Raw genomic sequence first — 15,047 nt, 5'->3', positions numbered from 1 at the left:
TAGGAAAACACTGATACGGGAGGCCTGCTCACTGTCCATCGGCTTCCTGCTGAATGTCATGTCACTCGAGTCTCCACCTCTGCTGTCAATCAATCTTATACTCATCCCATTCCCCTTGTTCATTGCTATGCAACAGCTGGTTCACCACAACATGGCCTAATGCTAATGCTAGTTATCATCACCACTGCTGATGGCGCATAAACGTTTCTCCTGAAACAGTAAGTTGATACTCTGCCATAAACACATTGAGTAGTATTGATTGACAGCACTAAGCCCCTCCTCCTGGCTCTGATTAGTTGTTTTTGATTGTGAGCGATTTCTTCACACAGCGATAGTAGCTCAGGGAGGAGCTGGAGGAGTTTTATCTTTTTTTTACAGATTATTTGTCTCTTACCAAACTGTCTCGACGTGGTGACAGTTTTAACAAATACAAAAAAAAAACATATTTTTGTAAAAGTTACATACTGCAGCTTCACAGTTTTAACCAAAGTCCTCTGAAACGACTCTGATAACTTTGATTTAATCATTTGGCTGAGATTTCTCTTCTTCATTATCCTTTAAGAACATTTGTTGCTAAAAATGTTTCTCCCTAAAGAGATTTTCCTGCCAGCAGTTGGGTCTGTCATAATTGTGTAATACTGAAGTAATGGAAGTCAGCACAAAGAATGTAAAATAAAAGATCCACTCATTTTTATCTTCTAGGAAATATGTCTTTTAATGCTGCAACTATGCAACCTTTTCCATTTGTTTAAGTGAAGAAGCAGGCACTTAACATTTATTAGCAATTTAAGGAAAAGTGGTTTTTAATGTAAAGTATTATATCAAACATGGCAAAGTAGTTTCTATGGCTTGAAATCCTGCAAACCACAGAGACCCAATCTGCCTTTTATAGTGAATCGTGTAAAAATTGAAGCTGGAAGTTGGTGTGAATCTGTTTTTTTGTGTGCACTAATTTTACATGTCATAATTAAATTTTCTCCATTAGAAAAAGAAACAAAACAGTGGAAAAAATTGTAGATACATACTGGCATATTGTTAAATTTTCTGCTTAAATATTCAGTTTTAAGGGGTGAATTTAGTAAATGATCTGCATTACAAGCATTCAATCTGAATATCTGTGTTCTAAAGAAAGAAAAACAGATTGTCTAAATGCATAATTTTCTTCATGCATTTTTATGAAATCAGTTTTAGAGTTTTTTTTTGCCCTCATCAGTTTTTCTCCACTTATAGACACAGTAAATATTAGCCTCCAAAAAAATAAAAACAAAAAGAAATAAAAAATGAAAGTAGCAAACAAATAAAAATTGCAAGAGAGACAGCACTCATTGCATAACCTTGTAATTATGTCTTCTTATACTGACCTAATCATCTCATGGCTGTACATATTTTAAATTATCTTCAAAATGTGATCAGAAAACCCACAATATTGCACCAGTATCATAATAAGCTCCTGTGTCACCACTAGATGGCAGAAGCAAAGCACAGACGCTCCAGTGAAGGACATATTTATGGTTCTAAAGACATTTCTCCTCTGAAATTGTTTTGTAATGACGATCCTAACATCCCAACCGTAATCGGTTTCGGGCACAGATAGGCGTGTTACTTGTTGACTTGCGCTGTGAGATATGGGAGGAAATAAAAAGCCTTTAAATTCATATTTCTCAGGGGTGATGCCGATAAAGGCCACGTGTTATTGAATCAGATTTCTGCATCTGCTCATAATAACACTCAGCAACAAGCCGCTTCCTTGCTATCAGGCGATCTAATCTGATCTGTGCTGCCTCTTAGGTGTAATGCAGCATGCAGGCCACCCACTTGTCTCCCAACACTTTCTTCATAATGAAACAGGAACAAAGCTAATTTCTAAGTGATGTATGAAGGAGAATGCAAATTAACTAAAGGTCTTACTTGAGGTTCTTATTCTTCAGTTAAATATAAAAATATTTTTAGTGGATTCTTGTACAGCACTGCAAAACATGGTGGCATGTTGCAGTTACTCTGTTTATTCAGATTTTTCATCTTTTGGGTTTAAACTTTGCTGTTTACATTCTGATTTTGATGTTATGTTTGAGTTTTTTTTCCCTTTTTAACCACCTGCCATTATCAACAGAAGAGTTGTTTACAAGCAGCTCAAAAGCTCAAGAAATACCTAAATAGCAATCCCAAATCTCTGAAAAGTTGAAAAGGGGTTATGGATGTAGAGCAGCAGAAAAATAGAGGGAGAGAACAAGGAAGTTCAATTCGTCTATTTTTATTATTCATTATGGGGAATGTGAGATCTTTAGCAAATAGGATGGATGAACTTCAAGCGCTGACAAGCACTCAGTCACAGTATCGGGAATACAGTCTGTTGAGCTTCATATAACTGAAGGATTATATCTCCGAAACCAAAGTCTGTGAATAAAAACAGCGACGATATATGGAAATTTTGACGGCATGTCTCTTGTACGCCTTTGACATTTAAAATGAATGTCAATGTTTTCACCAAAGAATATACATCTTTGCATTTGTCTTATGCAGACATTAATGATGCATATCAGTTATCTGCAAAACTTATTCATAGAAAGGCAGATCAAAACTTTGTCTTTCCCTGCCTAACTGAAGTTGAATGTTCTTTTTCAGATTCAACTTCTGATTTTAACGGGGTTATTATGCAAGATTTACTTTTTTAGACTTTACATTATGTTATAATGTTATTCCCTCATCAAAAACATAATTTATTTGGAGTGTTGCTTTGATTCTTTTCATGCATGTTTGTTCCTTCTCAGTTCCCTCAAGACTAGCAGCAGCAGCAATTAGCAAACTTGGTGATCTGCTGAGCTTTTCAGACAAACAACTTCTCAGTTAGTTGTCATTGTTGTGTTGACATGCTGAAGGCAGAGGCCTCATTTCAAGTGGTCAAATTACAAACTCAAATTTCTTTTAAATCATGTTTTACAAAAGCAGCATATTCATACAGTATCAACTACTGGTGAAACAATGACCTGATTGTGCTATAAACGGCAGTATGTGGCAGGGAATATATGTATAACACTCATCTTTAAAAGAATGGTGAGAGACAGAAGCCATTACTGATGGTGTTACTGACGTAACTTTAGTGTGAACAAAACCTTCCCCACCATGACACTGAGGTAAATCCCAATAAACTCTGGGTCAGCGGTGGCCTGAACAAATAAAACACTAGCCTTCAAGGGTGGAGACAGGAAATTACTGAAGAGTGAACAAAAACATCCCAAAGTCAAGATAAGGAGAAAAGCTGGGGAACAAGCTTCATCAGAAGAATAATAAACTATGGTCAGTGATAAAGAAGTTCACAGGTTTCAAGCAGAGATCATGTATCTGGGAAATGAACTGAACGCATTCTTTTATAGGTTCAGTTCAAAAACAAATTAAGAATCTTCTTCTCCTACCCAGACACACAAACCACTCAACCTTCTCTTGACCTTCAGCCTTCCTGTTACACCTCAACACTTTCATTTCCGTCATGGATCCTGCTGCTCCGCTGTCGTCTCCAACAACATCAGACTGATGTTGCTGCCCCTCGCCTTCAATTAGAAGTCAGGAAAAAACTCAGCAGGAGAAACTGATGGTGTCAGCTTTGTTCAAACCTGCTACGTGGGATTCGCCAGCACCTCTTCACACTGAGACGGACCAGTACCCAAACTGCAGCCCACTGGTGAAAAAAATCTAACAAACTGGAAGTTCAGGAACCAAAATTTTAAGTCTTTAGGGAAAAGAAAAATGACAAACTCAGATTCCTATGCAACATAGAGGAAGTGACTTTGCATTGTGGATCAAAACACTTAAATAAAAATAAACTTTCAAACCAGTAAATTAATATAACAGCCATATCTTTAAAACCTGTGCAGATATTTCACCTATTGTTACTTTTTAGTCTTTCCAAGCAACATGTACAAAACAAACGTCAGGAAAAATGACGTCAGAAGTGAGTTACATCAGAATGAGTCTTTAGATATAAATTGGGTCAATACTGCAGCATGCTCTTTGAAAACTTGTTGCATGCATTTGTATGAACATCTGTAAATTATATTAATGGATTAATTCACGACATTTATCCATGCGTTTATTGCTTAATTTTTATGTTATACAAGCTGGCTACTTATAAAAATCAGAAGCAACTATGGTTTCTTTTTTTTATTGCTTCAGTCTGAATACAATACTTTGGCATAAAAATCCACAGCTTCTTGCTTTGTAACACATTTTAATTGGTTTTCTAAAGTCAACATCAGTTTAATGAAAGGAAATTGCTGCCATTTTCTTTGGCCCTGCAGGATTAAAATACAGCATACAATTTAGTTAATTGCTTCAATCATTAGTGATAAGGTAAATATTTAAACGTTCAAGCATCATTCATTGTGGTCAGGTAAAGCACCACTGCTAGGCACAAAACCTCTTCGGAATCTATTTAAACAAATATTAAAAATAATTTAAATAAACACAAGAAGCAGAGCTTTAAAACTGATTTACCTACTTTTATTATCTTGTTTATATTTGTCTCAAATAAGACAGATACAAAAATCAGTTTTCATATGATTTCACTTATAGCAATAAAAGAATAAACTGAAAAAGTTCAATCTTGAACCGACTGTAATTAACAACAGATTGTGGAATACTGAGTTAAATTTGACTTGCAACACTCAGGCATGGTTACTACCAAAATTAAATCACTAACATCTCTGAGGCTGGAAATGGTTACAAAGCTATTTCTCAGAGTTTGAGGTGTGAGTGAAAAATGAAGAAAGCCATTAGTCACAAATAGAAATAACCAACCAAAATGACTCTAAAAGCCTGACGATGACTCAAACAGGAAGTCACAAAACAAACCCAGGAAAGAGCAAACTATTTCTTGAGAACATCCTGGTTTTCCAGTGTTTGCCTTTAGAGTTTGCACAAAACTTTTCTAAGCACCTTCAAAGCCAAAGACCTAAAAAGGCTTAACAAACTGGAGACTGAAAATAACACAAAGAATCGCCTTCATGTTCACAAAAAAAAACACCTTTCAGAGACATCTGGATGAATTTTCTGTGGATAGGAAGATGTGTGTCCCATGCAGCCACCCATACATAAAGTTTAGTTTTATATCCAAACTTAGATGTTTTACCACTTTAAATAAAACTTAACCAGAAAAAGATCTTGTGAAGCGAATATTAAAGAAAAAATGAATGCAACATCAAATATTTCTCTTGAGAATTCAGAGTTTGTAGAACATTATTGCCATCTAAGTTTAGTGAGAATATCGCCGAGTGCTTCACGCTGCGCATGTGACAGTCCAATTCACATGCGAATCTGTAGCTGGAGTTTCAAAGTCTTCTTGAAAGTGTTTTTAGGGCAATTGATACGGAGCTTTTTAACTCATCAGGGCGTGATGATTTATGTTGCATGTGGGATGTTCCAGTTTCACTTTACTAATTAGCAGGGTGCACACAGAATCCCCATGCAATGCAAGAGAAAATGACCTGAGAATCTGGGGGAAATGACAGTAGACTTGCTAAGAGACTAAGTCTGCCGTTTAATTACATGAAGAAGAGATTATTAGCCTTGCTAAGTATTCTGAATGCCACTGATTTCCCCAGAGCATGTTAGGTGCACATAAAAAGAGCATCCTGTTGAGTCTGACACCAGCTATCAAATTAGTAATCAACACCCTTCAGGAATTAACAGTAATAAACAGGTAATTATAATTCAGCTCCAGGTAACAGTGAGAAATGCATCTAAAGTGGAGGAAGCACTTTTAGACTTCTTGCGTGATAAAGCAGATCAAACTCTGAAAGATTGAGTCAACAGCTCTGTCAATGTATTGCCTGCTTCTACTTTAAAATGCAATTATGTGTTCAGTAGCTCCAGTAAAATTAGATTTGCATACATTAATTATGGATACCAAGGTTAAACGTATCAAAATCAAAGGCTCTGTGACCAAAAAGCTTCAATAGATCAGGTTGGAAATCCACTTCAAGGCACAATTCAAATGAATAACTCGCACCTCCTCTAGCAGCTGAAAATGACAAAATGAGGCCCAAATTTTCTCCCAGATGCAATTTCTGCATTCGTCTCTCAAGTGGAGGTCCCAGTGTTAAAACACTTTGCACAATTTCTCTTTTTTAAAGCTCCCATTATCCTCAAAATTATCTTTGTACTGCACAAACTAATTCTCCCTTTAACATGAATAAAGAGCATGAAGATGTGATGCCTGAGTGGTGATCTATTAAAATTATTATGGATTAGAGACACAAAGGATAAAAGCAATATTATATTAATGGAATAAAGTGGTTATTAAGAATGCAGAAGGTTAGTGGTTTGATCTCCAATCCATATGAAATAAATGTTATTTTATTTCCATATCATAAGGGGCAATAAATGGAAACATTTTCAAATTTCACCTGAAGACCTTATTGCAGTTTATGTTGGTTCTAATCTGAAAACCAATCAGGACTCCTGTTCCAACCAAGATGATTAGGTGACATCCTGCTGGTGGATATTGTTTGTTTGGAGTATAAGAAAACATTTCAACAAGTAAATTTCAGAAAATTACTTTCACCTGCTGCTTAAAGACTTGAAGCTCGACTTAGACTCCTACTCTGACCCTCAAGTCTTAGCAAAGTTTCTTATCTCACATAATAAAGAGTGAAAGGAAGCGACACTGCAGCAGCTGCACGCTGCACTGTGAAAGGATGCACTTGACTACTGATGTTCATGGATTATGGGCTGTTAATTGCTCATAAAAATCTGTTTATTCAAGCTGTAGCTTCATAATAATGACTCCATGAAAGCCTCTCCCATTTAGAACACTGTGCTAAATGGAAATAGGTCAGTAACTAAGGATAATTTATCTCTGACACTCTTTTGCTTTCACGCTAACCATGACATCACACGGATATTCCCGTTTGGATGTGTAAAATAAAATTAATACACTTATTCTTCATTGCTATGTTTCATTCATTCCTTAGAGTTAGACATCTTTATTATTTCAAAAATATTTTATTTTGAGTCATTTATATTTGTATTATTTTTCTATTACTTTCTGTTATTAAATGTTGTCAATTAATCTGAAACTTACAAAGTTATGACATTGTCATCCAGACCCCATATTATTCAACATTTGGCTATTTTAACGTATGTAATTTTAGTCTGATTTATTGTAGATCATGAAAAAAAATGTTTTTAAATAAATGTATGAAACATGCATGCACTTTGTCACCGTAAAACATGTTAATTTATTTATTTGTGTTGTTTTGTTATATGATGCAGTTAAATCAGGATAAACTCCTCAAACAAGATTCCATTTGTAGATCACCACCTACCTGCAGGTCAGTATTCCTTAGTTTAGTTATTCAGAGATCTTTATGTAGATTATTTTGCAAAGTATATTGAAAAGCTAAAATAGCTAGGTACAATACTACTTGACATGCTATTGGCTAGCATTTGTAACCAATCCAGGAGGACCATTTATTTTCCTTGATGATGATTGGCTGTACTCCAAAGAATGAAGATAAGGATATCAGTTTTGCAATCTGCAAAAGTTTCCACTGTGCATATTATGGTATATTTCATGTCTGAATAATTAATGTAGATAGCTACACGTGTATTTTGAATGAGTTTAAAGTCTTCTTTCGGTTGTGTTCATTTGTATTTCCTGCTGCTGCAGCCCAATGTTTAAACCACATGAGAATGCTGAATGGACTTCAGGAGAAATTAAGCAGCAATAAAACACATTAAAAGGATTATAAAGAGAACCAAAGCTGACTGGAATGACGTGATCTTATGATCAAACGTCTTAAAAACCTTTTGGTCTGGTTGAGCTGAGATGATTCCCCACAATGTCTCCTGCAGAATTGGTCCATCAGCCAGTATTTCTGCCAGAAGAGAAATGCAAGGCAGACCAATTTATAATGAGCCCAGTGCTACCAGTTAGCCTCACCATGCATTTACAGTACATCCCACAGCATGGACATCATTACAGGCAGAACCAGAAGGATGAAGTAAACAACACGAAGGCATGACTCTGCAGTCAGAGAGAGAAGCCAAAGAGTGCAACTGTACTGGTAAATCATGTAACTATTTAAGGGGCCACAAGCAGAGTGTGCCATTTATTTTTTCTGAATATACATAGAAACCAATCAGATGAAACATTGCAGGAACAGATGCAAAAGAGATCTGAAGATGATCATTCAGGAGTTGTCTTTAGCTTGAGCTTCTACAGCATCACTCAGTCACATATAGCTGCACTCTTGATAAACACAATGCAACTGAAGCGTTTCAGTTCGTTTTAAAATCTGTCAAAGTTTCTTGTTGATTATGGTGTTTATTTCTGTCAACTGATCAGCTTGATTCATGTGTGTGATTGCATATATTAATGTAATCTATTAGATTACCCAGATATTTTTAAATCATTGTACATTTATTATTAAAATAAATGCAGTCTCCAAAAAAAAAAACATTAAGTGAAAACTTGGAGAACTATTAGACAAGACCACTTTGAAATATTTCACAGCCGCAAATTATATAAATATAAAAAATAATTTGTGAATAATTTTTGGACTATGCTACACTCTCCTCAAAAAACTTTGTACCATCACATTTCCAGTCAAAACCATTCAAATATCTTTGACATCTTTTTTTTTTTTTACTTTTCTAATTAGCACCTTTGTTCCACAGACCTATTCGATTTTTAACTATACAAAAATCCAAATTCATCACACCTTTCTTGAACAAAAACTAAAAATCAAAGAACAATACTTTTGTCAAAAATAATTTCCTTTCACCAAACTTTAAATAGTCTATTTTTCTAATCCTTAAATATCAAATTTTTTCTGCTCCTATGAAGCGAAACTAAATCATAAAACATGCACAAAGAATAAGAAATCTGATTATAACTTAGTCTTCAGGACCAATGCATTTCTGCTATGGATAAATCCCCACCCCACTAAGGTAATCAGTGCATTTTCAATAAGTTGCTGATGCACTACCCCTGACCTGCAGGCAATTTCCAAAGGATAAATATCAGCTAAATGAACTGAAATTGAAGAGAGGCTGAGGCCCAGCTTCTAATAGGAGTCCCCAGAGATGTGTGGAATATCATTTTGTGTAAACAAGAATGAGCCATTTTACATAAGAGTTACCTTTAACAATGATGCTGATGCCATGCACTGAATCTAAACTAAATGCGAAGCCCCAAGAGGATAATTTTCCTCACGCAGCAGTTTATCACTTCACTCATTCAGTATCTAACAATGAGGAAATTTTCTTCTTCAATCTCATTTCCTTAAAGAAAGCTTCCTCTCACAATACAAAGTAAGACTTCAACTTGGGTAAATCAAAGTATGAAAAGAGAAACTAAAGAATGGATATGCAGTTATATTTAATAAATTAGTATACGTGTTCTGACTAAATTACCTTAGAAAATAACCTTTAACGTACTTTTCACTAAGTGTACATTTCTGAAATAAAAATATTTTGATGACTGATGGAATATTTTAATCTTAAATATGTTAAATAAAATAATTTATTGCTCCTACTATTGAGTAATTTGGTTTTTACTACTGTCATTTTGGTCTATGATCGTGAACAAAACAAATAATATTAAAGATAAACACTGTTATTATGTGCAGGAGTTTTTCTCAGTCTCATTTGACAAACTTTGGACCTTAATTAGTCAATAAAAACACCAGAAGCATACAAATGCTGCTTAAAGAGAGTTAATTCCTTAAATAGGCCGGGTATTTTTGAATACCTTGTTTTTCTTAATTAAGTCTAAAGAGCAAAAGATAATTCTAACAATATAAAATCCCTCCCGGTTGGAACTTAATCTGTTGTTTTTCAAAAGTTAACAAGTAAAAAGGTTTTATATCAAACTCAGTAAAGAGCTTTTCTTGATGATTCAAGTCACCTAAATAAACCTTAGCAAAAACAAAGGAGGATGTCTTGAAGATGTTCCAGAGTAGATGATGAGGCACTGGACCGCTCAGGAAGTACAGCAGCTACATTTTAAACCTCCATAATATTTTTACACTTTGCCTCAAGGAGACAGATTTTCTTCTAATCTTTTAAAATTGTATCAATCAAAAGTTGTCCAGATTTTTTTTATTATTATCATTTTCAGCCCTTGTACTTACCGATCATATTGTGCATGCTTAAAATGTGAGGCAATTTGATTTTCTGAAAGTCATTTCTTTCAAAATCAGTTTGATGCATTTTATTTAATGTTGAAAGTCATTCGACATTAAAGTGAATAACGTTTTCTGAATTTCATGCAATTATTATTTCAAAAGAAACATGAATAAAAATTTGCTGTAGATTGGTAGTAGAAAAGCTCCCAAAGAGCCAATATAAAATTAACTGTAATTACAAGGAAGATAATGGACTGTGAACTGAAACGACCAACTAATTCAACTGATTTAATGTGCTGATTTTCTTAGAAAACAAAATAATTGTATCAAGCAAGAAAATTAAATTCTACAATGGCCACCTCAGCTGTAATTATTGTGCCTGATAATTTTCTGCTAACTGTGTTTCTTTTACAAATCTGCACAAAACTTTGTCAATATTCTAGTAATGTCTAAAACCCCACAATTTTGAAAAAAAAAATGCAAATTCACGTGCGCAGATGTTTGTTTATGTAAGCCATTAAAAATCACGCCGTGTCATGATTTTTCTACTACTTCCTGTTGTCGTCTTCTTCGTGTGATGCAAAACGAAGTGTTGACATTGCAGTTTTTCAAAATAAACCAATTTCAATAAGGCAAAAAGCCCCCACCTCAGCAGATCGCCAAAACTTTATCAAAAAACACGTTTATTTTTTAAATGGGAAATTTGTTTTTGAAATGTGCAAATATGCGTGTCAATGGAAATGCAGATGCTTTTTTTTTTTGTAATTTTGTTTGCATGTCATTATATTTTATTAAATTAGTTTCCACTATGTGATCAGCCCATCAGTGGAATATGAAGAGGAACTTGTGCAGGCAAATCTAATAAATTGATAATAGAGACGTTTTGTGACCTGATCTATCACTTGCAATAAAAAGTGCAATGTTCTTTTAAAAACACAGAACAGTGAAATACCTTCCTACAAGTATTAAACTTGTCAAAGTTTGACTGTGTGCAGAACTTTACTTTTTGATTTTCTGACTCTTTGGAAAAAACATTTCCAAGAATGAATGATTTTAAACTCCTGTTTTATTTTGACTGTGGGCTCTTTTGCAAAATAACTCTGCCAACATTGATTTAGTGAATCATAAATCATCTACTGAACCCCCCAGTTCTTTGTGTTGATGTGAGTTTTCATTCGCAGACCTACTGGTGACATGCATTGAACTCATACATAAATGACATCTATTTCCTAATTATGTGACTTGTTAAGGTAGTTTCTTTAGGTGTATTAAAATATAAATGTTAATCCTGTTTTTGCTATTTTACTATGCATAAATAAACTGACTGGCCTTCAGTGTGTGTGTCATAACCACAAAGACACAAGCGACTGTAAAACATGTCTTTTCATTTAATCATTTCACATTAAAAACACACACTGTATGCTGCGTCACACAATGAGAAAAAACGCTGTCCTGCAGTAACACCTGAAGCCAAAGAAGAAGAGAGGAAACAGCCAGTGTTGTTGCCACGGCAAGAAGCATCAGTGTCACGTTTCCCCAGGCCGGCAGAGCACCGTGTTCGTCAGAAGCCATGACATGAGAGAGAACACAGAGACAGCAGGCTACGCCACACAGATGGGAAATCATAATTCAAACTCTCACAAAGCACTTGAATTCATTCCTACCTGCAATGTGCATTATTCTGAAGACAGAGACCATGCTAGGATGATCATGGACTGGAAATAGAAAATTCAGGTTCACTAAATCTTCTAAACAGTCTCAAAGGAGCTTTTGGTGTAGAGCCATTGATAATCTCTGAGGGATCCAGCTGAATCCGTCCTGAGGAGGACGTGTGATGCTCGCAGCAGAGCGCCGCCTTCGTTTTCACACATTCAGCCAATCCGAAGCGCGGATCACACCGAAAAACTGCAGCCTGAGCAGAACCGCCAAATACACGACCACGCCTCTTCACCTGGAGTCAAAGCTGTTTCCGATCTGCGTCAGGTGTGTTTGCTGGGTACCCGTTTCATAAGGAAAAAAATAAAAATGTATTTACAGGTCACACCGCAAAACCACTCCATTAAGTCATCCTGCCTCCTCATGGTGCTTCTGTTGAAGTTTTATACTAATTAAAATTGTCAAGCTTGTGATGTTTTATCATTTGGTTGAGGATAAAAATTAAGGGAAATTTGTTGAAATAATAATAGTCAACCTAAAGCATCACCCTGACACTCTGTTAATCAAATAATGCCCAAACAATCCTACTGTGTACGTAACTCCTTGTTTGGTGAGCTAATAATTTAGACTCCGTGTCAATTAGCCGAGTGCTCCGATGAGATGCGGCAGCCAGGAGTTGATAATTCATAGTTAGGGTCTGACATACCTTCAGTGAGGTGTGTAAATAAAAACTCAATGCTACAGGAGTCACACATCAAACCTGCCAGCTGTTGAAACCAACTAACAAAAGTACAGGATGTGACCGAAACAAAATACGGGCAGAAAAATATTCATATCTGATTGTTTTCTATTGGGGGGGAAAAAGTGAAGCCTATATTTTCTTCTGAAACCAAACCTCTGGCTTATTCTATATCTGGCTTATTCTCTTATAATGTTGAAATAATAAATAATCGACTGCTTGTGACTGGTGACTTTGACAACCGTCTGTTCAAACTGTACATTCAAAGGCTGATTCTTCACCTGGGCCTTTAACACAGGACTTTCCTGCAGGCAGAAAGAGAAAATGGCACACATGTACTCTAAAGCTGCAAGTCCAGCCTATGTATCAGCAAAGAGAGCAAGATAGATCAACACATGCAGTTTGGAGAACAGTTTTGAACAGCTATTTTGGCAGTGAGCAACATGTCAACATTTCATTTTTGATTTTTACATAGATATACTGCAGAAGAATTAGACCCCTCAGTAAGGATGCGTCCCACACGGTCTTTGCTATTCTTTGTGCATATATGTGGAAACCCAGTTGAAGGGCCGGCACAGCGGAGGCTCCCCGTCCCTCACTACGGTCCAAGGTGAGAGAAAAAGGCGGAGAAATCCAGCTGACAGCTCTTTAATCCCCATTAGTGCCTCAGACAGAGGGCTGTGACGGAGCACAGCCCGTCTTCAGTCCCACTGCCTCCTCCCCACCCTGCAGTTAAGATTTTTGCAGGATGCTACAACAGAGATGTGTAGCAAAACCTGGTGGAGGCGGACTTCTCTTCGCTGTTGGGTATGTGTGGCTGTGAAGGGGAGGGCGGGGTTGGGCTTCAGCAGGCAATTTCCTCCAGGGTGCCCAGCGTCGTTTGGAGGGGGACCGTCACTGTGTGGCTGATGGATTCTGAGTGGTTTGCCACTGGGTCACAGGAGCTCTGAGAAGAAAAGATGGAAAGACTTTTAAAAGGTATCGAGCAGGAACACACATGCAAAAGCAGCACTTTGTGGTTTGTACAAGCAAGTGAGGGCTATTCAAACTGCAAAAAATCAGCAGAAATATTCAGCATCTCTGCTACAATGAATGGGGAGTAAAACCAAACATAGAGCAACATTTTAAGAGAAATAATCCTGTTAAGTTTGAGTTGTGCTACAAAAGGCAAGATGAGAGTGAAGATACACATGGGAGCAAATGTTTCAAGATGAACTTCAGCATCTTGAAACATGAGAACGATTTTTTCTTCTGAGTCAAAGAAAAACCAAGACAAAGTCTTTTAGCCAGGTGTGCTTTCCTCAGATTTGAACTTTTATTCACAAGAACGTTTCTTATTTTCAGTGTCAAAGTGTCCAAACTGAACTTCAGATCAAGTCAAAACAAAACTCTCACTCACATATAGGCCATCCAGAGGTCTTAGAAAAATCTCTGTAGTTATGGTCAGAAAATATTTGCCTCTTTATTTGTACTCTTTTTAAAAAAAGAGTACATAAAACATTGTAATAAGGTCTAACGACATTCTAAATGAATCCTAATAAAATGCTGTCAAAGAAATATTAAATTCACTTCCTGCCAAATAAAAAGCTGCTTTCATGTAGAATTTGAAAAACTCCTGCTTTTCATATGAAGTAACAATGATATAAATGCACTCATGTCATGCTTGAAAACAAACTGTTCTTCAGATCTAAAAACAAAAGGCACAAACACAACCAGCATCTCATTTTGTGAGAAAGAAAGAAATTATGGGCGAGTGCCAGGGAACAAACTGTGTCTGTTATTTCTTTGTGAGCCCAACTCTTCTGTTCCTGCCTGCGATATTTGCACTGCCATTGCTTTATTTGCAAACTAACACAAGCAGAATATTCAGAAAGCAGTGTGTTGTCTCTGTTACTAACAACATTTATTTTGCTTAAACTGCAACAGTGTCATTTCTGTCTGCCTTGAACAGAGACGACAATCAAAATTATCTGCAGAGCGACTTCTCGTGTTGTAAGTTATCACTGCTGAAGTTTTGTTCACACCTTTCTACTTCCCTTCTCAACTAAAATCACAGACACTTTCTTTTCTTTAATATTGATGACACAAAGGTTTCATTATACAGATGAAACTGCAGGGTGAGTTTTCATTTTTTTTAAGCTAAAAAGCTTTTAACTGTTCACTCGTTTTTCATGCTTCTGTTTCACCTGCTTTTGCAAAGAGAGAAAAGACCAAACTTGAAAGGAAGTTACAGAGAATCCACATGCTAAGTGACTTGAAATGAATATGCAAAAGTACCACTTCCTCAGCATGACTCTCATCTTCCTCCTCTCTGCTGAGTAAGTCCAGTAATCTGTCCTTCACCACCTGTAGATAAAGTAACAGAGAGAGCTCAGTAGCAAAGCATCTAAACAGTTTTTCTTCTTCTGCACCGAGTGCAGAGAGAAACCTGGATGTAGTCAAGGTGAACATGGATAATATAAAGCAGCAAATCATTCCAATATGATTCAGAACAAAAGCTCTCCAGGTTAGCTTTGGATAGAAAGAAC

At 36.1% G+C, this 15,047-nt stretch overlaps 1 protein-coding gene across 2 annotated transcripts in view; it reads right to left on the bottom strand.

The window, feature by feature from the left end:
* Nucleotides 1-11,492: 11,492 nt before the first annotated feature.
* The window catches only part of asic2 (acid-sensing (proton-gated) ion channel 2), a 293,437-nt gene continuing 289,882 nt past the window's right edge, over nt 11,493-15,047 (bottom strand). For both annotated transcript variants that reach the window (XM_055051975.1, XM_055051974.1), the window contains 2 exons: nt 14,797-14,865; nt 11,493-13,465 (listed from right to left, as the gene is read on the bottom strand). In XM_055051975.1, the coding sequence (XP_054907950.1) occupies nt 13,364-13,465; nt 14,797-14,865 (171 nt within the window). In that variant the 3' untranslated portion in view covers nt 11,493-13,363. The remainder of the gene's footprint in view (nt 13,466-14,796; nt 14,866-15,047) is intronic.

Source organism: Poeciliopsis prolifica, unplaced genomic scaffold (assembly GCF_027474105.1).
Source record: "Poeciliopsis prolifica strain line A6 unplaced genomic scaffold, Auburn_PproV2 SCAFFOLD034, whole genome shotgun sequence".
Taxonomy (NCBI): Eukaryota; Metazoa; Chordata; class Actinopteri; order Cyprinodontiformes; family Poeciliidae; genus Poeciliopsis; species Poeciliopsis prolifica.
This window is presented reverse-complemented; position numbering and strand designations above follow the sequence as displayed.